The 22606-nt window shown below is 35.7% G+C and overlaps 1 protein-coding gene across 1 annotated transcript in view; it reads right to left on the reverse strand.

Moving 5' to 3' along the window:
- Positions 1 to 22606, reverse strand: part of PKHD1L1 (PKHD1 like 1) — a 158824-nt gene that overhangs the window by 23047 nt on the left and 113171 nt on the right. The window contains exons 56-67 of the mRNA XM_021707962.1: positions 21360 to 21489; positions 19029 to 19147; positions 17288 to 17417; positions 15311 to 15484; positions 12131 to 12234; positions 10992 to 11121; positions 9762 to 9883; positions 8415 to 8505; positions 6404 to 6552; positions 6205 to 6327; positions 4955 to 5066; positions 4742 to 4858 (exon numbers count right to left, since the gene is read on the reverse strand). Of these exons, the coding sequence (XP_021563637.1) occupies positions 4742 to 4858; positions 4955 to 5066; positions 6205 to 6327; positions 6404 to 6552; positions 8415 to 8505; positions 9762 to 9883; positions 10992 to 11121; positions 12131 to 12234; positions 15311 to 15484; positions 17288 to 17417; positions 19029 to 19147; positions 21360 to 21489 (1501 nt within the window). The remainder of the gene's footprint in view (positions 1 to 4741; positions 4859 to 4954; positions 5067 to 6204; positions 6328 to 6403; positions 6553 to 8414; positions 8506 to 9761; positions 9884 to 10991; positions 11122 to 12130; positions 12235 to 15310; positions 15485 to 17287; positions 17418 to 19028; positions 19148 to 21359; positions 21490 to 22606) is intronic.

Here is a 22606-nt window from a genome sequence, read left to right on the forward strand (position 1 = left end):
TCTACTCCCTCTTATTAGAAAATAACTTTCTGCTTCAATTGATTGAAACCATGCAGAGACCTCAAAAGAGGCAGTTGTCTTAAAGGACAAATCTCACTCCCCACAGGACCTGCAGCTATAAAATTACACACCAGTATGGCCAGTTCAAATATGCTGATGGGATAGCTTTTGGAACCTTGGAAATAGTAATGATCCATATTAATTAGAGTAGAATTGCCTGAATTTACATGGCATAATATGAATAAAGGAGTGGGAGTCAGAATGTTCCCAAAGTAGAGATATTGTAATGAACCTATTGTTATGTATTAATATATAGTGTTAATGCATTTCAGACCCACGCAGAGGTTGTCTTGAATGAGTGTGGCATGGGAAAATCCTTCTAATGAATAGATATTTGGATAGTACAAGGGTCATCTACTTTGTGTGGAGAGAGAACTGGTCTGAGTTAAAGATAAACATGGACTCATGGGAAGCGGGGAGCTTAGCTGGCTGGTTAAAGGCCTGAAAGGAACTAGATTGAATGTTTAGGAAAAAGTATGTGGATGGATCTGGGCAACTTGGTATAAAGGGCATGTTATTGCCTATCAGAGAACATTCAATACAGAAAAATCCCCTGGAGAATCAAATGAACAAGATGATTTATCTAGAAAATGTCAGCTAATCTCTGTCCTTAGCCACCCTAACCCTTACACAATAGTCTTATGAACTGAGTATCTAGTATCCTTGGTGGTGGAAATGGAGGGTATGCATGGACCCAACAGCATGGATTCCTCCTTTCTAAGATCAATCAAAATACTTCTACTACTTAATGTCTGATTCAAATTATCAGGTACAGAAACCAAAGTGAAGTCTTTAGTACATTACCATTCTTCAGGAAACCAAATTATTATTTGAATTAAAGTTGATGACGGCCGGACTCAGTGGCTCAGCCTGTAATCCCAGCATTTTGAGAGGCCGAGGTGAGTGGAATACCTGAACCTGCAGATTTGAGACCAGCCCAGGCAACTTGGCGAGACCTCATCTCTACAATAAATCAAAAATCAACCATGTGTGGTAGCGTGCACCTGTAGTTCCAGCTACTTGGAAGGCTGAGGCAGAAGGATCCCGGAACCCAGCAGGTTGACCCTGACGTGGCTGTGAGTACGCCACTGCACTCTAGCCTGGGAAAAAGTTGATGACATCAGCTTTCCAGTTGGAAAGGTTAATATATTCATGCTGAATGGTGTTGATATATATATTTCTGGTATGAGTTTTTCTTTCTTGCTTACAGGAATTCAGTCAGTATTTACCCCAACCCAGGACTCACAAAGTGGTCCAATTACATGGGATTCTGCATAACATCACCCTGGACTAAAGAACTCACTTTTGTCACAAGAGGCTCATGGGTGGGCTCACAACAATGATCACAATGGAACACTTGCTCCAATCACATACTACAGTATCTGGAAACCGTCAGACTAACAGACTGATATAATAGTCTCTTGAAGGCACAGCTGAGGTGCCAGCTTTGGAAATGACGACCTGCAAAAATGTATTGCTAACCTAAAACCAACAGTCATTATATGATGCTAAATATTTAAAATATAGAACACATGGATACAGGTACCAATACGAGCTAGGAATAGGAGGAAACTTGTTCACCATCATCCCTGGAAATCTATTTGGAAACCCTGTGCTTTTTTTTTCTTTTCTTTTTCTTTTTCTTTTTTTTGAGTTGGAGTCTTATTCTGTTACCCAGGCTGGAGTGCAGTGGCACTCTAATGGTCACCACAGCCTTGACCTGCTGGGCTCTGGTGATCCTTCTGCCTCAGTCTTTCAAGTAGCTGGAACTACAGGTGTGTGCTACCACACCCAGCTTAGTTTTTGATTTATTGTAGAAGTGAGGTCTCACCAAGTTGCCCAGGCTAGTCCCAAACCCCTGAGCTCAGGCAATTCTCTCGCCTCAGCCTCCCAAAGTAATGGGATTACAGGCTTGAGCAACTGCACCCAGCCAACTTGTGCTTTCAATACTAAAATTTTAGGACTATGAGTCTGGAGGTCATAGTTCCCAGAGAAGAGTGTTTCCACAAAAAAATATAATATGCGACCCACATAGAGATGTGACTTCATGATCATTTGACTTCTTGTCAGACAAAGAAGGCATTTACCATCTGGCAGAGGTAAATGACTCTGATCACTTTTTAGAGGTAGGGCTATTTTACATAACGAAGGCAGGAAACCCCTGGAATGTATGCCCAGTATTAACCGTAAAAGGGCAAGTACAGAAATCATGACTTTATACGGGTGCAGAAACCAGGGGGCCTATTTGTAACAGGGATAAGTGTTTGGGCTGTTCTATCAGGCAACCCACCTTGACTAGCAGAAATGGTAGCCAAGGATGAAGGAAATTTAGAAAGGGTGATGGAAGGAAGTGATGATGAGTAGTATCTTTTATAGTCTAGGGACCAACTGTACCAGTGTGACCACTGACCTTCTTATAACTTTTCCCAGATACTGTGACCATGCAGAATCCTGGAGAAATCATGTTCTGGTAGAATAAACTTAATACAACTAATTTAATGAAAAAAAGAAAAAGAAAATAAACAGCAAAACAAGTGAATTCTAGTGGTCCCTGAAGAAGATTGAAGTGGATACAGGCTGACACACCCATGTCCCATCTCTGTGAAGTCTGACTGCTTACCCTTTTTTCCAGAGAACATCTTAGTCAAGCAGGAGCTACATCCCTAGAAAATTAAGGTCCTCCCTACAGGGACAGCTGTAACCTCAAACTGACTAACATGGAGGTACAAATGGCTACTGCCTTCAAATGTGAAATCAACTCTATGGCAGTTTGCGGTTCAGAGTTCTGCAGTGGCACCAAGTGAAACTATACTCCAGCTTATACCACATCCTTGCTTACGACTTCCCTTGCCCTATCCTGCTTCCTTCTCTTTCTCCTGAGAGTATTTTTTCCAAGAAGGCGCTTACACAAAAATCCTCATCTAAAGCTCTACTTCTAGAGAATCTAACCTAAGTCAACCATCTTTTACATGCTATCTTTTTTTTTTTTTTTTTTGAGTTGGAGTTTCACTCCGACGCCCAGACTGGAGTGCAGTGGCCGCTCCCGGTCACCGCAGCCTCGACCTGCTGGGCTCCAGCGATGCTTCCGCCTCAGCCTTCCAAGTAGCTGGAACTACAGGTGCACACTACCACACCTGGCTGATTTTTAATTTATTATAGAGAAGAGGTCTCGCCAAGTTGCCCAGGCGGGTCTCGAACCTGCGGGCTCAGGCAATCCACTCACCTCAACCTCCGAAAGAGAGGGATTACAGACTGAGCCACCGAGCCCGGCCTACATGCTATCTTTTAAGACTATGTCTTGGGAGGCAGGATTGGCAGTAGTGGGAATCTGCCGGGGTAGGGCGCCACACCTCATGAACAAGGGCTCCTGCATAGTGAACATTTGTATACCTAACACTGAATTGTACCCCACATCTTTAAAATAAAAAAATTAAACAAAAAAGATTATGTCTTATACGAGAAGAGAAATTATGTGTGTTCCTTCAATAAATTTCACCTTTAAGGATCTGTTTATAAAGATATTTTCATTGCTGTAAGATATTTACAATATTCTGAAGCTTTTTTTATTGAAAGCAATATATGTTCAGCTACAACTTATATATCATGTTGCATAATTTTCTCTAAGGGCATCATCGCTTCAGTATTACAAGCAATACTGAAAAAGGATGGCCGTTTCTGGGACCTGAAGTTATGAGAAATAGTATTTTATTTATTTATTTATTTATTTTTAGGAGTTGGAGTCTCACTGTGTCGCCCAGGCTGAAGTACAGTAGCACAATCATGGCTATTGCAGCCTTGACTACTGGGCTCAGGTGATCCTTCAGCCTCAGCCTTTGAAATAGCTGGAACTACAGGTGCGTGCCACTACACATGGCTAATTTTTTGATTTATTGTAGAGACGAGTCTCAACATGTTGCCCAGGCTGGTTTTAAACTCGTGGGCTCAGGTAATCCTTTTGCCTCGGCCTCTCAAAGTGCTAGAATTACAGGTGTGAGCCACCGTGCCCAGCAAGAAATAATATTTTAAAACTTAGATCTTTAATTTATTGAAATACTTTCTTCAAAGAGACACTAGTTAAAATTATCCTGAAGGGAAGATTTGCTAAACTAAAATAGAGAATGGCACAATGTATTTATTAGCCAAGAGGAAAATAATTAGTGTGTTCACTACATTAATTTTTATATAACCATTTTACATTTCTAAGGAAGCAACCTGGCTCAGGGAAAGAGCAGGAGAGTTTGAGTCAAGAGATCTTGATTCTAATCCTAGCTGTGCTAGCAGCTGTTAGAATTCGGCCAGACACTTAAGTTATATGAGTATAAGGTTCTTCCGCTGTAAAAGGGGATAATAATTTATAGTCCCACTTACATAAAATGGCTTTTACAAATTAATTAATACTAAATAACTATACTGGTATGTTGTTGCTTTAGAAGAAAAATTAAGTATCAATTCTTTGATATATGATATAAGGTATAAGATATATGGCATAAGAATCCTGCCAAGGAATCATTCTTGAAATTGACTCCAATGTCTAATTTCTTTGTCATGACTGAATAAATTTGCATAAGAATTCATTTTAATCTTTTTTTTTGTCTAACAATGATACATGATTAGCTATACTTTATGTATTCTTCACAGAACTTGATTGAGTAGATTTGTAAGAGACTATGTTTAAACTTGCCTGAGATATCCAAAAGGCCACTGATGGCGTTGTAACTCATGATCCCTGCATGGGGCTTTCGCGGTGCCATGTTATGAGCTGAAGCAAAGGTGGGCCAGCAGATCCCACTTCTCCCACCTTTTACCAAAAAAAAAAAAAAGAAAGAAAAAAGCAGTTAATTAAAATAGAATATGCACTCACAGGACACCAACATTAAAGTCCCAAATTTCTCACCTGATGGATGTCTAGAACTCCGATGGGCAGCTGTGAGTTCAATATTGGGATCATCATCAGTCAGAACATCAGAGCAATTAAACTCTGGGCTACTTCCAACAATTAATGAGCTCTGTTTAAAAATAAGTCAGAAGATAGCATTAATCAAAGCTCTTCCTAAAAGAAATATAATAATGATGGAATAAAATGTAAACTATAAATTTGGAAAGTGGGAAAGTGGTAATCTTTCATTAAACAAAGATTTAAAAAGTGTGATTACCGCCTCAACTTATATGACACTCAGGGTGAAAAGGGGAAGACAGACATGTAAATAATTATACATATTTACATATTAGGTTTCTGTGATAGAAGTACATCCAGGGAACAGTAGGAGTAAATAGTAGAGACAGTGTCATTACTACCTACACTGGTTCAGGACAAGTTTCATGAAATGAAAACTTACGTATTTATTTATTTGTATATTTAATTACTAGAAGTATTCATCCAAGTTCCTCTATATATTACTTCTCCATTTTTAAGTTCCTAATTTTGAATTGTCTCTCAGTCAGCTAGATTTCATATTCAATTAACTTTTTCAGTGGTAGATTTCCAGTGCCTTTTTTGTATCTGAAAACTGTCTTTTTGTTGACGTCACACATAAATGACATTTTGACAGAGAATCAAGTATGTAGGTTGTATAATATTTCCCTTAGAAGCTCTATAGGTATAGCTGCATTGTCTTAATTGTTGTATTATTCATTGTAAATATATATCTGAGCCCTGTGTTTGCCAAAAGATTGGTTGTGTGGACTATCCTTGGTCCTGCTTTCTGCTCACAATGGTGATGGTCAAATTCCCTTCTCAAGTCAAAGTTGGGGGCAAGACTAAATGCACGGCACCATGGTTTTAGCAAGCATTCATCCACCTCAGCTCTCTTGTTCTGACACAGACTCACCTCCACAATCTGATTCTATGTCATTTAGTGAAAATGTAACTCTGTTGTAAGATTAGCAGGTGAAAAGCCAGAAGAGGCAAGTAAGGGGGAGAGATAAGAAGAAGGGAGAGATAAAATGAACTGTTATTATAACAGTTTTTATTTAAGCTAGTGGGGGAGAGATAGGATGAAGAGTTTTCTGGGAGAAGTCACTGAGGGCAAAGACAGGGAGGTGTGTACTAAATGGAGACAAAAGTCAAGAGATTATTCTTACCAGCTCTTCAATACTTTATCTGAGTTGCTCTTTCTCCACAGTGTGGTTATATTCATTTCTTACCTTAATCTGCACTTTTTTACTAGAAATTTTGTGAGATACAGCAGCTGGCATGTAAATCATTGAAAAAATGGCCATTCCATTGTCAACCAGGGTCACATTATAGATGTGCACACTCTCCGTGGTCTGCAACATAATTTGCAGGTTACATAGTACTAAAAACAACCATAAAAGAAAAATAATCACCTTCTATCACATTTACCTGAAAATAAATTCCATAATCCCAGCACGTCCAAATGGTAAATCCCTGTATAAGAGAACATCCAGGAAGGCCATCTTGATTCATATAGATACCATATAAACCTCCATGGGCTTCATTATTAAACCACTTTTCCATGGGATTAAACTGGCCTTAGAAAAAAATATAGAACCAGAGAATTAACATTACAATTCATGGCATATAGTTTTTTGTGTGTTTTGTTTTGTTTTTGAATCAGGTTCTCACTCTATCACCCAGGCTGGAGTATAGTGGCATGATCATGGCTCACTGCAGCCTTGACTTTCTGGGCTAAAGTGGTCCTTCTGCCTCAGCCTTCTGAGTAGTTAGGACCGTAGGGGGCACCACCACACTTGTCCATCATATGTTTTAATAAGCAGTATCAGTTAACATTTACAATATTCTTATATTTATATATATATATATATACACATACATATATAGACAACTCCCATGTCAGGTTTAATGAGGTGATCAAATATTTTTATGGCTTTGTCACTTATAGTTTACTCTATTTAGTATTATCTTTTTGAGATGAGGGAGTCCCACTATGTTGCCCAGTCTAATCTTGAACTGCTAAGGTCAAGCACTGCTTCTGCTCAGCCTACCAAGTAGCTGGGATCACAGGCGCTCACTCTTGCCCTGATTTACCCTATTTAGTATTTATCTCTGTCTAAATTGTCTCTTCATTGTTACTTAAAATAATTGTATATTTGTTTACAAAAGTTTAGTTTAGTGTTATTACCCTCAACAGATGGAAACTATACTCATTATTAATATACCACACAAACTGGATTTTAATGAAAGTTTTACTTATGTCTAAAGCAATTCAATAACATCAACATCTTCCTCCCCGAACATGCATCATTTTATCCGGTTAAACATGAATTTTATTAGAAAGGGCATAAGATATGATTCCAAACAAATCTAAACCTGAAACACAATGATACAGTTTGCTGCCTGTGAAATGCTTCCCATGCATGTCTTTCTACAGCTGGCTTCTTCTGATCAACTCACTTTCAAGTTAAATGTCACTTCCTGAAAAGGCCTTCCCTGATTCCCTAAGTCAATAGCAAGCAGTCACTTTACACTGCAATTAAAACTCTTTCACTTGATATTTTATTATGACTTATTTGTGAATGACCTATCTCCTCTCTTCTACTAGGGTATAAGCTTCGTGAGAGAATTCACTGTGTCTAGCCTACATACTATCATATTCCTGGAGCCTAGAAGATAGTGAAGATACAGATGCTCTTTAAATAATTTTTGAATGGATATATCAATAATCCTGGGAAAGTTGTTTGACTTAGTTTCCTCATAGCTAAAGAGTCTTAATGAATAAGATACATAAGATACTGACATATCCCTATCAGCATGTATCTTTATGATGAGAAGCACTGTTTTTGTGAAAGTGGTGGTGGGATGAGGTACTCACTGTTCCAGTACCAACCAAATCAAGAACTGAAGTTGCTGATGAAGTTTTTGGTTCATAATCTTGGAAAAACAAAGTTTTTCTTAAAAGTCTATCCCTTTTTCCTTTTTATTTTTTTGAGTCAGAGTCTCACTCTGTCACACAGGCTGGAGTGCAGTAGCATAATCACAGCAGCCTTGATCTCCTAGACTCAGTGATCCTCCTGCCTCAGCCTCCTGAATAGCTGGGATTACAGGTGTGCAGCACCATGCCCAGCTAATTTTTTATTTCTTGTAGAGACGAGTTCTTGCTATGTTGCCCATGCTGGTTTTGAACTCCTAGGTTCAAGCAATTCACCCACTCTGGCCTCCCAAAGTGATGGGATTGCAGGTGTGAGTCACTGCACCTGGCCTCTATTTTGTTTTTTGTTTTTTTAATAGAGCCAGTGTTTTCCTTGTTGAGTTTTTTTCAGTACCCAGAAGAAAGAGATATCACATATTAAACTGACAAACAATAATCATTTATTTCTAACAAATTTGAATGAGTTATTTCCTAGTTATCATAACTGTATGCTGAAAGACTTACTTGAGCAAGGTTCACCATCAACACGGTATCCTGCTCTTTCAAATCCAGCAACCACGTTATTCTGTAAGATTGTGTTGGTTCCTCTGTTTATCTAGTATGATGATAAAGAAAACACTTTGAGTCAAATAATTATGTAATTAAACATTGAGAACAAGTATAAAACAACATACTTGTGAAAATCTTTAATCATGACCACAGTATTACAAATGAAATGTTGAAAAGTACATTAGGTTGTGGGACAAAACCATCACTAGGATTCAAAACCATACCCTAGATTTCAGAAAACTGCACTGAAGAGATTGTTTTCTACTGCAGTCACAAAATTCACTGAATGTGGTTTAAAATTTACAACCACAAACCAATTTCCAGTTTAATAGCAAGTTTACAAAGCTTTTAGCACTCATTTTAGTTATATTTTTTACCAATTTGATTGATTTTTTAAGAAAGAGACAACTAAGGCAATTAGAGTGGACCATACTATTCAGTGGAGACATTCACTAGTTTAAATAAAAACTGTTATAATAATAACAAACTCAGTTGACATGAGTTTTAGGTCATTAATGAAATGATTTTATTTTATAAGCCAAGCCAAAGTATTAAAGTGAGGGCACAGAGCACAGGTTTAGTTCTTGTCTGTGGTGTCAGCAAAACAGTCAAAAGGCTCAGTCATATTAAACATCTTTACTTTTATGGATTATAATAAAAATAGAGTCAAGTGAAATTCATAAATGTAAATTAAGTACCTTTTCCTTCCAAAAGCTATAAATAAATTTAAACTTGGAATGAACATTTTATTACACTCTCATATCTGTAAACATATGACAAGAGAAGATTTTTAACTCATAAATGTATGCTAACTCTTAATTTTCAGATTTTACTTTAAGGTAATAGCAGTTGCACAAAAAACAAAACCCAATCCTTTCAAAGTTCTCTTTCAAAGAGAACTGTTTTTAATTCCTTTTGATTCTATGGCATAAGTAAATAAAAACAAGAAGCTGACTATCCTCTCCTCCACTTTCTCTGTACTTTCTATTTCTTTACTTGCAATCTCACTCTACATCTAAACAAGCATCTATAGTAATTGAAGAAACTTCCTGGGACACAAGAAGGTTCCAATTAGTAATATAGACAAGTGTAAATACCCTTGAATATAGAACCATGACAATTTTAGATGAAAAAGGGATTTAGAGAATCTATAGTCTATTTTCCATATCAAGGAAGAAACTAAATCCAGAGTTAAGCAGTAGCATAGCTTTCAGTAACATTTTGAGATTTAGATTTTCTACCAAAATTATGATTATATATTATAATTAGAGTTTTGCATAATTATAAACTTGTTCTCACTACCTCAATTGCTGCATGCCAGAGAGTTGAACTTAAATCTTTTCTGTTCTGGTAGGTTCCAGGCCAAACTGAAAGTGCAACCAAATTGCCTCGGACCCGGTTAGCATTCCCCCATATTCTTATGCCTGTGAAAAAAAAGAGAGAGGGAAAAATCCACCAATACATATGTCAATTTGAAGTAAAAAAATAAATACTTTAGGTAGTGTTTTTCATTTTTCCATAAAATTATTTTTCTAGTTTGAGCCCGACAAATAATCCTCTTATATTTTAGAGTGAGTCCTCTGAGCTTTTTGATAGTGAACTCTACCTCTTTAACAGAATACCTGAATTAGAATCTTCTAGAGTGCTTGTTAAACATGTGAGTTCACAAGGTCTACCTTAGGTTTTTTTTTTTTGAGTTGGAGTTTCACTCCGTTGCCCAGGCTGGAGTGCAGTGGCATGCTTACGGCCACCCCAGCGTTGACCAGCTGGGCTCCAGTGATTCTTCCACCTCAGGCTTCCAAGTAACTAGAACTACAGGTGCGTGCTACTATGCCTGGCTAATTTTTGATATATTGTATTGATGAGGTCTCGCCAAGTTGCCCAGGCTGTTCTCTGAACCGAGGGGTCAGGCAGTCCCCTCAGCTCGGCCTCTTGAAGTACTGACATTACAGGCTTGATCCACTGTGCCCAGCAACACCTTAGATTTTATTTAACAAATACATTCATTACTTTTATATATATTAAATAAGTTTGTATTGCACTTTATATTGATTATAAAAGAAATTAAGCATATATAATTTATATATAGTGTATACATAATTTTTGTAAAATAAATATATATAATTTTTATAAAAGAATAGTCTTTGTGATAGTCTTTGCAACTTATATGTGAGAATTTTAAAAGTTTAAGTAATTTAAATAATTAGTGATTAGATATCTTACATAAGAACATGATTTAGTGATAATTATTCCATGTTCTGGGCTGTAGTGTCCAATATGGGAGCCATAGTCACATGTGTCTATTTAAATGCAAATTAAGCACAATTAAATTAGGTAAAATTAATATTAAAAATTCTGTTCCACCATTCAAGTGCTCAGTAGACACATGACTTGATAACTACTATAACAGACAGGAACGGATACAGACCATTTCTGTCCTCATAGAAAGATAAATTGGAGAGCATGGCTCTAGAGTTTACCAATAAGATTGCCTTAGGAAATGTTATTTGGACCAAAATATTATTATGTTACCTTCCCCCACTGTAAAGTGAATGATGTTATCATCTATGTCCAATCCATCTGTCCCAAACACACCAATTGCTGGGGAGAAGCCATTATGAAAAGCACAGCCTCGAATATAAGATGAACCATGTTCTTGAATCTATAAAACATTGGAATTCAGTGAACATTTAAAAAATAAAATTGCAATATATTTAAAGAAAAAAATTAAAGTAGGTTACTTTTGGCAAACAAATATTGATCAATACTCAATTAAAGGAGATGATTTTTCCAATATGTTTTTTAATCCAGGGAAATTTTCATAAATTTTGAATTTATTATTAAATAAGGCAAAACACATATCTGCTTACTTTAAATGCAGGCCAAAAAATTCCCAAGTGCTTTTCTAAGTATTTATGTTTCTATTATTACCTATAAAATACTAATGTGCTCAAAAATTATTTTTCAGAATAGTTTACTTGTGGCATGGTCTTAACTCACTGCAGCCTTGAACTCCTGGGCTAAGCTATCCTCCTTCTTCAGCCTCCAAATAACTGAGATTACAAGTGAGAGCCATTTGACCTGGCAGTCTTGTTTGTTTGTTTGTTTTTTACAAAAAATAATACTGTAGGCAAGGGGTTGCAATTCAAATGGCTGTAGGAACCAGTCAGTGAACGGGTTAGGGGTTTCAACTTTAAAGCTACAAAATTAGTTTTTGTTTCTACTAAGAAATATGTTCTCTCTCATTTTTTTTAAATCATCAACCCTCTCAGAAATTTTCTCACTTTTAATGGAGACACATACACAGAAACGCTTTTCACTTAAGAAATTTAAGCAATACTCACTTTGTTTACTAGAAACTGGAAAGATACTTTTGGTCATTACAAAAGAAAGTAGAAATGTGAACTGCTATTATATACAATTATTTCACCCTCTGTGCTACTTCTCCTATGGTTTTTATTGACCTTAAATAAATACACAATATGAGTGGAATCAAATGCTGCTCTGAGTCTAAAAAATTTAATAGGAAATATATTCAGTAAAGTTTTACTATATTAGATTATAATTTTAGCTATTCTACGATGTGGTTATTTAGTTAAGTTAAATAAAAATAAAAGTTAAAATGTTTTGCCTATTTTAATACATGCAAAACTTAAAAATAAAGTACACACCTGTCCCACATTAAGAAATGTTACGGCATATCTTGGATCTGTGCTATCCCTGAAGCCTTCTTGGCCACTGTGATAAAATTCCACATTACTTATTCTTGCATTTCCTATGAAAGGGGAAGATTTTTTTTAAAGTCCTAAAACAAGTAGAATAAAACATTTTTGAAAAGTTACACAAAGTTCAAATTTTTCACGGAAATCTCATTAGGTTTTTTTCTCCTTTAACCCAGAAAAGGCCATATTTTTCAATCTTTTTTTTTTTTATTGCCCTTCAAAGAGTCTTTTAAAATTTTATTTCTTGAATGTCCTCCCCTCTCCATAGAATGTTAATATACAGGTATACTGTATAATATACAGTGTTAATATATAATAATATACAGTGTTAATATACAGTGGCCAATTGGAGTACCACAAACCATTGTAATATCTAAGGTTTTTTTGACCCCCAAGAACCAAGTTTTTTCCCCTTGAGGGTGATATTGCCCCACTGAGAAGTCATAACACAAGGCGTGAGGTAAAAACCTGACATTTCCATTTTGATGCTATAGAACTTTTAAGAGCATTATCTTTTATAATCTCTTTCAGAATATGTATTGCCAATTATCCACTGGGATGACAAAAAGCTACTTTATAGATTAGTAATAACAGCAGTTATAATCTAGGAAATATTTATCTGTGCCAAGTTTTGTACCAGATGCTTAACAGGCCACATGTGGTGTTTAATTCTTGCAAAAGCATCCTATGGGTTAGAGAATTTTATTATCCCTGGCTTCTAGATAAGAAAACTGAGGCATGGAAATTGGTGGCTGGGAAATAACAGTAGAAGATACTCCTTGTTTCAAAAAGTGACATCTAAAAAAGAAAAAAAACGAATATCTAATAGGGTATGTTGAAAAGTTCTTTTGTCAAGACAGACAGAAATGTTTGTCTTGAAATCCATAAGCCAGAGATTGAATGCATGATGGAAAACATAAGACTAATAAGATAAAGAAGAAATGACTACTACAGACTGCCTGGGTTTACTATTTTTGTTTTTTAAACTCATGTCTCAAAGCAATTTATAAGAACAAGGAAAGATTGTCACAGGAATAGAGGTCATTGCAGAATTTGAAGATGGACATGAATTTGTATCCAAGATCAAAGCAACTTCACCCCTTTAATCATATATTTCTTCATCTTTAAAAGTAGAATATTTATGTCATAACATTATGAGAATTAAAGATAATACTTATTGAATACTTAGAACAGTTCCTGTGATCTTGTTTCAAAAACATCATTACCACCACCATCATCATTATCATCATCAGGTAAGCTCTATTGTCAGATTATGACCAATAGGTAGAAGTTATAGTGGAATGGCTGTTTGCTTAATATAAATATTTTCTAAAATAGAACTGTTGCAAAATGGAATAAACAAGATTTTGAACAGGTAAAGACCTATGAAAATATTTCAAGAATGGATGAGCTCCTGCTGATACCTAGATTGCAGGATTCAAATACCATCTTTCAATAAAAATAACCAGCATTACTTGGAGAAATGACTGATTCCCAGGCTTAGAAAAAAGTTATAATATGTGCTTCTGTATCAGAAGGTGAAGAGGCTTAAAAAACTAAGTAATGTCAAAAGGACAGGCATCAACATGAAAAGGTTATGGAGGCCAATGATGGAGCATTTTGAGTATCAATATGATGAACCATGACAGTGAACTTGAGCATATCAAATAAATTTAAATGAACTCATATTGATGTCAGTACGAGATTGGGCATGTCCAGGGTTGTATGGCCATAGGTCATAATTATATTAACAAAACAAACAAGAAAATTAACAAAACAAACAAATAAAAACTCCTATCACCTTTGGAGGACTCTTGGGAACAACACTATTTTGAAAACGAGTCCATATGGGAAAAGAATCAAGCATTGTTCCTGCTTTTCCTGTATGAACTGTCCTTCAGGGTAGTCAAATGGTTGTTTTGGGGCACTTCTTTTCATAGAAGTATAGTAGTAGTAGACTTAAAATATCACAATTATAATCAGTGATTAATAAATCTAGGTAATGATCATTACTAGCTGCTGACATCACAAGAGGAAACACCATCATAAATTATATGATTACTGTTGAAAATACACCATCATCTGTGAGGAATTCTTGCCGACAAATTGAGACTGAGCCTGATCAAATCTCTAGTTTTATACTACCTACATGTAGGAAATACAGGGAAACAGGAACAAACTAAATTCCAGGAGTGCTATCAACTAAATCCCAGTCTGTTTGTAACTATAGGATAGATGGCTGGCTTATTTTATAAATAAATTGCAAGAAAAGAGAAATGGATCAAAGAGATTTAAGGGTCATAGCTAATTGTAATGTAGATCTTATTTAGATCCTGATTTGAACAAAGAGAATGCAAAAGGAAGAAAGGGAGGGAGGGAGGGAGAGGAAAGGAAGGAGGGTTAGTGTGAGAAAGAGAAATGAAGGGAATTAGAAAGGAAGAGAGGGAAGAAGAAAGAGGGAGGGAGGAAGGGAGAGAAAGGAAAAAAGAAAGGAAGAAAGGGAGGGAGAGAATGAGCTAACCAACTGGGGAAATGTGAATTACCATTTGATGATCAGAAATTATTATTAACATTTGTAGGTCTGATACTTGTAGATGCTTTCTAGAAAGGCTTAGAGTTCCATATTGAAATAATTCTGGAGGAAATAATATGTGGTTGCTTCAATACAATCCAGGAGCTTGAAGAGAGTAGTGGAGGAATAGATGAAACCAGGTGGGCCATAGTTCATAATTGAAACTGATGATGGGAATATTGGGATTCATTATAATCTGCCAATAGAGCTCACCTTCTCACCTTTACTGTTTTGGGTGTATATTTGAATTTTCCTTAAAACAAAAACAGCACATGATCTGTTATACCTGCTAGAAAATGATTTATTTTTGGGTAAAAGGCTGGTCTAGCTGTTACATAAGGTCATTGTTAATTTGCTAATTCCTATTGTCTGTGAAAATAAAATAAATAATAGTTTTAGAAAATTTAGTTGGAAGGTAATTTTTGGCCTATGCAATCACTCCTAAAGCTTTATTTTTCCACGAAATCCTATTAAGAAATAAAACATGTAAGTAGTGACTAAAAGTAGAAGGGCCATATTATATTTCATTTAGTAAAATAAAATGAATTTATACCAACCTTTAAATGTCATCGAATTTTCTGTAAATGAGCCAACCAGGACACGTGCACCAAAAGACTCCTTGGACCAACCTGGGTACTCTTCACCAATTATTCTGATGTTCCTACTCAGTATTCCAACATCACCTGTCAATGTGTAGCTCTGACCAGTTTCAGGGACATAGTATCTTTCAGCTGCAACAGAAGGACAGCTAGATTATTGCCAGTGCTGAGAAATGGCTGTCTTTAGTAGTTAAATGGCAGTTCAAATGCTAAACAACTTTCTAACGTAACCCAAATCAACACAAATGTATGAATTTATTAGATTTGCATGCTTAAACATGTATAGGTGGCAAACCAATATTATAATTCTCTTTTATTTGTAAACATATAAAACCAAAAATATTTCTTCCATTTACACCAGAAACATTATTATACTCAGTACTTATAAAGTTACTGCTTAATAAATCTTACTGATAGTTTGCAATCACTTTTTTTTTTTTTAGTTGGAGTCTCACCCTGTCGCCCAGACTGGAGTGCAGTGACCGCTCCCGGCCACCACAGCCTCGACCTGCTGGGCTCCAGCGATCCTTCTGCCTCAGCCTTCCGAGTAGCCGGAACTACAGGCACGCACTACCTCGCCCAGCTAATTTTTGATTTATTGTAGAGATGAGGTCTCGCCAAGTTGCCCAGGTGGGTCTCGAACCCGCGGGCTCAGGCAATTCACTCACCTCAGCCTCCCAAAGGCGCAGGATTACAGGCTGAGCCACCAAGCCCGGCTGCAATCACTTTGAATTATACAGGAAAACTCTGTTTTATGGCAAATTGGAAAGCTTTATTTTAATAATTATTATTTTATTAGTTGAGGAAATGAGACAGAAAAGTAAAAGAATTTGCCCAAGACCATAGGCAGAATCAACAACACAGATATATCATCTCTTCTGACACCTAAACATTCATTTGCTCCAGTTTTCTCGTGACATATTTTGTATCAGCCACAAGTCTTTGTACATAGGTAGTAGCATATCAGACACAATCGGTACATTCACATCCTAATGATTTGTAAAACATAATCTAAATTACACTCTACATTCTAGAAATCTTATTCAAAATGTCAAAACAAACAGGTGCATTTCAAACAGAGAGAAAGATTTAAAATGAAAAAAATCCATAATGTCAAGCTTCAAAAACCAAATTTTTATAGTTAACTGAACCCATTGTTTTACAAATAATTACAATGAAAGGTTTTCAATAACATTTTTCTTTTTGATTTAAAGAAAAATATGTGGTAGAGAATTATAGACACATATGCTATCAAAATACTGGTTTAAGGTGTTCTTTTTAGTTTCCTTTTCCTGCAGGTCAAATGTCCCCCATCTATTCCTCTGCCTTGCTGTTGAAGTTCCCATGAACATCAGATGCATTTGAAAGGCTTTGATACACTTGTCTGCTCTTCCTGAGATTCAGATGAAGGTAGCACATCAAATGGGGAAAGGCTGGGGTGCCAGGAAGGTCCTGCTCCTTATAAGTGGAAACATCATCTTGAGATTATGCTTATTTTTTCCTCCTTGAGAATTATAGTTTTATCCTTTCACTGAATCTCTTCCAGTCTAGGAATGTGTCCATGAAACAAATTAGGATGACAAAGCTTTTGGATCAGGATTCTCAAATGTCAGTGTGCATAAGAATCACTTAGAAGCTTGTTTAGAACAGAAGGTGCAAAATCTCACCCTATCAAATGTCTTACAGTAGGTCTTTGCTGAATATTTGCTGAATGAATGAATGAATGAATGAATGAATGAATGAATGCACACAGCAGCAATTATTAGTAGCCACCACTTAAATAATGGTATCCCTTGGGTATCAGTGCCAACTTGAATTCAATGCTCCTCCAAAATATTTGTCAGATGTTTTATCACATAATTATAATTACAGAGTAAATGTGAGTCTTTTAAGACATTTTAATGATAAATATTTGGTTAAAGAGCAGTCACTTACCAAGGTGAGTGTAGGAAAGGCTATCATTGAGAATGAGAACTTTGTGACCATGCAGTATTTTAACGATACTTCTGGTTTCTGTTTGGTGGAAATCATAGCTTGTGGTTGTTATCACAATCTCTTCTCCCTCCTTAGAAAAATTCAATTGCCAAATTTAAGAATAATTTTGAAAATTGGTTTATATTTCTTAATAACAGTATTAAATAATTCAAATTTAATTTATATTTTACTAGCAATCATGGTGTCAGAAATAACAAATGGTATATATAGATCTGTAAAACTAATTACGCTTGTGTTTGATATTAAGACTTCTAAATTTTGAATTATATCAGTGTTTCCTTAATTTTAGTCATTTATTAAAATCACAGCAATATATAGTTTTCTTTTCAATTAAGCACATCAAGGCAAATATACTCACAGTTTTATTAAAAACTGATCAGGACACTATTCTAAAGACTTGAAACATTTTCCCTAGTTTTGTTTATTTTTACACAGTTAACTATCACTTGCTATTCCTGAAAGATGGAAAAGACTGAGGAAAGTTAAAGAGCAAGGCTAAATCCTAGAACTTTGCATATTAAGCTCCTTCCTGCCATCCATATCTCTGACCAAATGTACCCCTCAGGCAGAACTTCTCTGGACATCATATTTAATGTGCTGCCACCCTCTACCATGGCAATCTTTCCACACTACCCGTTTGATTTCCTTCATCATGCTTGTTATAATCTGTAATTAGCAGGTATTTATTTGTTCATTTAGTGTCTACTTCTCCAACTCCAATGCAAGGTTTATGATAGTCTGAATAAATCTCATCACCACGGAATCCCCAATGTCTAGAAACGTGTGTGACATTAGGTTAAATATTACCGGAATACATAATTTGCAGAAATTATTAACTGAATAAATAACAGGGTGTTGAAATACTTAATTACTCTCTTTACAAAGTAATTACAACCAGAACTATCATGAATAAGAATGTATTATAAGTAGATCATAATAGTTCTCAATAAACCCTCCTTCTATTTACTTTCAACCCTCCTTCTATTTACTTCTATTTATTTTAAACTACATTAAGAGAGTAAACCCATATGTCTTGATGATTCGCATTGATTTGATCACACTAAGGCTCTTTTGTTCTGTGACTAAAGTTCATTTTCACCACAAGGAAACTGGCTGAGATCTGAGAACTTGGAGACAAAATCCATCCATTTATTGATCCTTTGGCATTAAAAAGAGTATTTGTAAAACATGTGGACTCTATGGCCTGCACAAAGTTTATGAGTATAGTAGAGTTGTATGTTTTATGAAAGTCTATCATTAAATACAGATATATTTGAGTATCACTAGGCACTGGGATTTGTTTTCTTTTCAAATCTTTAACATGCAAATTACAAATTAGAGTGAAGAGGTATCCAAGATAACAATAAAATGTACTTAATTCTATTTTCTGTTTTGCAAGAATTTTGAATAAATATTTTGAACCCAAAACTTTCATAGTCTCAAAAACACACCCACACATATATATGCACACACACATATAATGTTCTTCATATATTCTGAAGGAACTTTGAGACCACAATTTTTAAATATCTGCTATTAGGGCAACTCTTGCAAGCTTATTGTAAAATATACATTTTTCATCTAGCTAATCACGTGAGAAAATAAGTAGAATAGAATAGAAGCCTTTTTCAGCTGACCTACTGTGTATGTTCATTTTTCCACCACATAATATTTTTTCTACCTGCCAATCCACAGCATCCAACAGAGAAAGGACTTTGGAACCTGCATCCGCAGTTTCTGATAGTTTTGTTTTATATATTGAACGAGGAACGCCATGAAGATCCAGCTCACCAAACACCCCTGGAGAAGAAAAACATACTCTTATTTATTCATCACACACTACTGAGTTATGTGCTAATGCAAAATGAAAATGTTCATTGATATATTTTATTAAGTAACTGAACATTTTAGAAAGAATGGAATGAATTGGAGTTATCTGCTAAGCTGTATAAGAAGACCTTGGCCCTTTGACTCACTTCTAGGAATCTGGTCCACAGACGTTAAAGTCAGTATATAGGAATACATGAATGAGGATGTTTATCACAACAATATTTGGAAATACTAGAAAACTGGAATTAAGTCAAAGGTACATCATCAAGAAAAGGATGGAATAAATTTTAACATATGAATACAGTGGAGTAATGTGCTATAAAGAGTTTAATCTATAAGTTGTGATCTGAAAAGATTTTCATAGTATGTTAGCTGAAAAAAGAAAATTGCAAAATAATATATTTAGCTTGACCATGTTTTCATGAAAGGAATAATACTCCACCACAAATCAGTGTAATTTAATATGAATAGGCACAAATAAGAAACATGGGAAGACACATATAAATTGTTGACTGATGCTAGTTTTCTGAAGGGAGATAGAATTGGAAGAAGTATATTTTTAAAAAATATTGGCTGGGCTTGGTGGCTCAGCCTGTAATCCTAGCACTTTGGGAGGCCTAAGTGAGTGGATTGCCTGTGCCGGCAGGCTCGAGACCAGCCTGGGCAACTTGGCAAGACCTTGTCTCTACAATAAATTAAAAATTAGCAAGGCATGGTAGCACGTGCCTGTAGTTCTGGCTACTTGGAAAGCTGAGGCAGAAGGATCGCCGGAGTCTAGCAAGTTTTCGCTGGGGTGGCCATGAGTGTGCCACTGCACTCCAGCCTGGGCGATGGAGTGAAACTTCAACTAAAAAAAAATAGATATATAGTTTTTTCTTGATATTGTTCTGTGTTGTTTGAAGTGCTTCCTTTTAAATAAAACATTAGCACATAAAAGAATTCTTTTTAAAAGATTGAATTTGTCTGCCACAGAATATTGCCAGTGGTGAACTAACTAGTTCAATCTCAATTCATTTTTTTATTCTCTTACTTACTGGTTGTCAGTCTTTGACACTGTATAGTAATGACAGCACATGCTTATATGTGTCTCCCAAATAAATATAAGGTAGTATTCATTAAAGCAGTTGTTAATTCTGACTAAATTAAACTCAAGTTATTTGCTTTCTGAGTTTAAATAGGAATGCACAGTATACCAATGTGACTGGACAATTAAATCTCAGCAAGAATTGTGATTGGATAACTGACAGCAGCATCAACTGATCCACAGACCATGTATTAATACTGTACAAATGTGAAGGAGAGCTATCTTTTAGGGGAAAAGCACCAAAATATGAAAAACACCATTGTTTATACAAGGGAGACCCACAAAATATGGAGTTATCATTTGAATAGTGAGCCCCTTGTAGTACAGGTAAGTGTTCTAAGAACCCATCAGCATCAGTGAATCAGCTAGTGGTTGCTGTGACAGGCTGTGTTCAGCTTCAGTGAATTTTTGGGGGAGAATCTTCCAAGGTGTCTGCACATTTCATAACGGATGATTTGCGAGTGCACTTGCCCATACTGCATTGAGTGTTCTGCAGTTTTTGACCAAAAACGGAATGACCCCCATGTCTCATTTTTCCTTTTCACCAGATCTCACCCTGATTGACTTTTTTTTTTGTTTCCCTGGATGAAAAAAGTTCTCAAAGGGAAACATTTTGCCAGTGTGGAAGAGGTAAAACAAAAAATGACAGAAGCACTAAAAGCCATAATCTTGATAGATGCAGATGTATTGTATCAGAGAGTACTTTGAAGGTGACTGAAGTTTAAACTTGTAAGAATACATACACATTTTTTTAATAAACACTTTCTGCTTTTTGGGGGGGTCCCCCCATATACAAAAAAGATCATGAAGAAAATGAGATTGGAGAAATAATATACATATGGATACATTTGGCAATGTTAGTTTTGTAATAAATTACATTTTGATTTAAAATGTACACATATCTGTTTTTATCTGGTGTAATGTGAAAAAATTTAATTCTAAAAATTTCTTCTACTTTTATAACACTTTAGTATAAATAAAAGTTTGTGAAAACTTCTGAAATAATAACTTCACAAACTGATAATTATTCTAGTGCTGTATATTTTCAAGTAAATTCTCAAAGCTGATATAACACTTTTGGTATCTGGAGACACATACCTAAGACCTTTGCCCCTTGATTTGGTCCTTCTGGAAGAGCCCAGTCTGGGGTAGAATGATTACCTCTAAGAACAATCTTTAATTCTCCTTTAAAAGGGTCATCTTCCCAGCCACCAATTAATCTACCTCCCTGCAAAGCAGAAAATTGTTAACACTTAAAAACTGATCACTCATATCATACAAATACACAAAAGGGTTTGACAGTAGCGGGACACTGCCAGGAGAGTGGGGGCGGGGAGTGGAGGGGAGGGATACATAACATTAATAAGGGTGCCTGATCCTAATCCAGGTGAAGTGAGGTTTAATGGGAGGCCCAAAACTTCACCTGTACCTAAACCACCTATCCTGACTTGTGCCCACAACTTTAAAATAAAATAAAATAAAAAACACAAAATAAACTGAGCAGGAAAAAAATTCCCCATTAAAAAAAAAAAAAAAAAAAAAGAATGAAGAAGTCACTGGCAGCTTTCCCAAGTAAAAAGGAATGAATTTTGTTATAAAAAGAATGGTATTGTAACTGGAAGTGACTTTAACCCATCACTTTTAGAAATGCAATATAAATGATTTTTTCCAAGGTCAAGTTCAGTATCTACTTACTATTAGAACAGAATCTAAAACTGAGATCTCCTAAGATCTAGATGAGTGTGTTTGAGCAGGCAGTACAGTATTTGAAAGTAATATGCTATATACAAAATATACTCTTGATGCTTGCATTCAAGCTAGGGCATTGATGAGCCATCATTGTTAATAATGAGAGCTATTGTTAAATTATTGTTAATTCTATGTCACACATAATGTGCAAGACCTTAAATATATCATTTAAACTTAACACTAAACTAATGAAGTGGTATTATTATTTTTATTTCATGGGTGAGAAAACTGATGCTGAAAAAGATCAAATAACTTACCCAAGGTTACACAACTAAAAAACAAGGAGATAAAGATTCAACTGCAACTTTAATTTCCCTCAAAGTCATACATCTAATCAAAATATTATTTATTTTTAAAGCATTAAAGACCAAGTTTCTACATTTTATCCCTTTTCTCAAAGAAAAGCTACCAAATACTTTTAATTTTTTTTTTTTGAGTTGGAGTCTCACTCTGTCACCCAGACTGGAGTGCAGTGGCCGCTTCTGGCCACCGCAGCCTCGACCCGCTGGGCTCCGGCGATCCTTCCGCCTCAGCCTTCCGAGTAGCCGGAATTACAGGCATGCGCTACCACGCCCGGCTGATTTTTTGATTTATTG

The sequence above is a fragment of the Carlito syrichta genome, unplaced genomic scaffold (genome assembly GCF_000164805.1).
Source record: "Carlito syrichta isolate Samal-C Ts95f unplaced genomic scaffold, Tarsius_syrichta-2.0.1 Scaffold128134, whole genome shotgun sequence".
Classification (NCBI taxonomy): domain Eukaryota; kingdom Metazoa; phylum Chordata; class Mammalia; order Primates; family Tarsiidae; genus Carlito; species Carlito syrichta.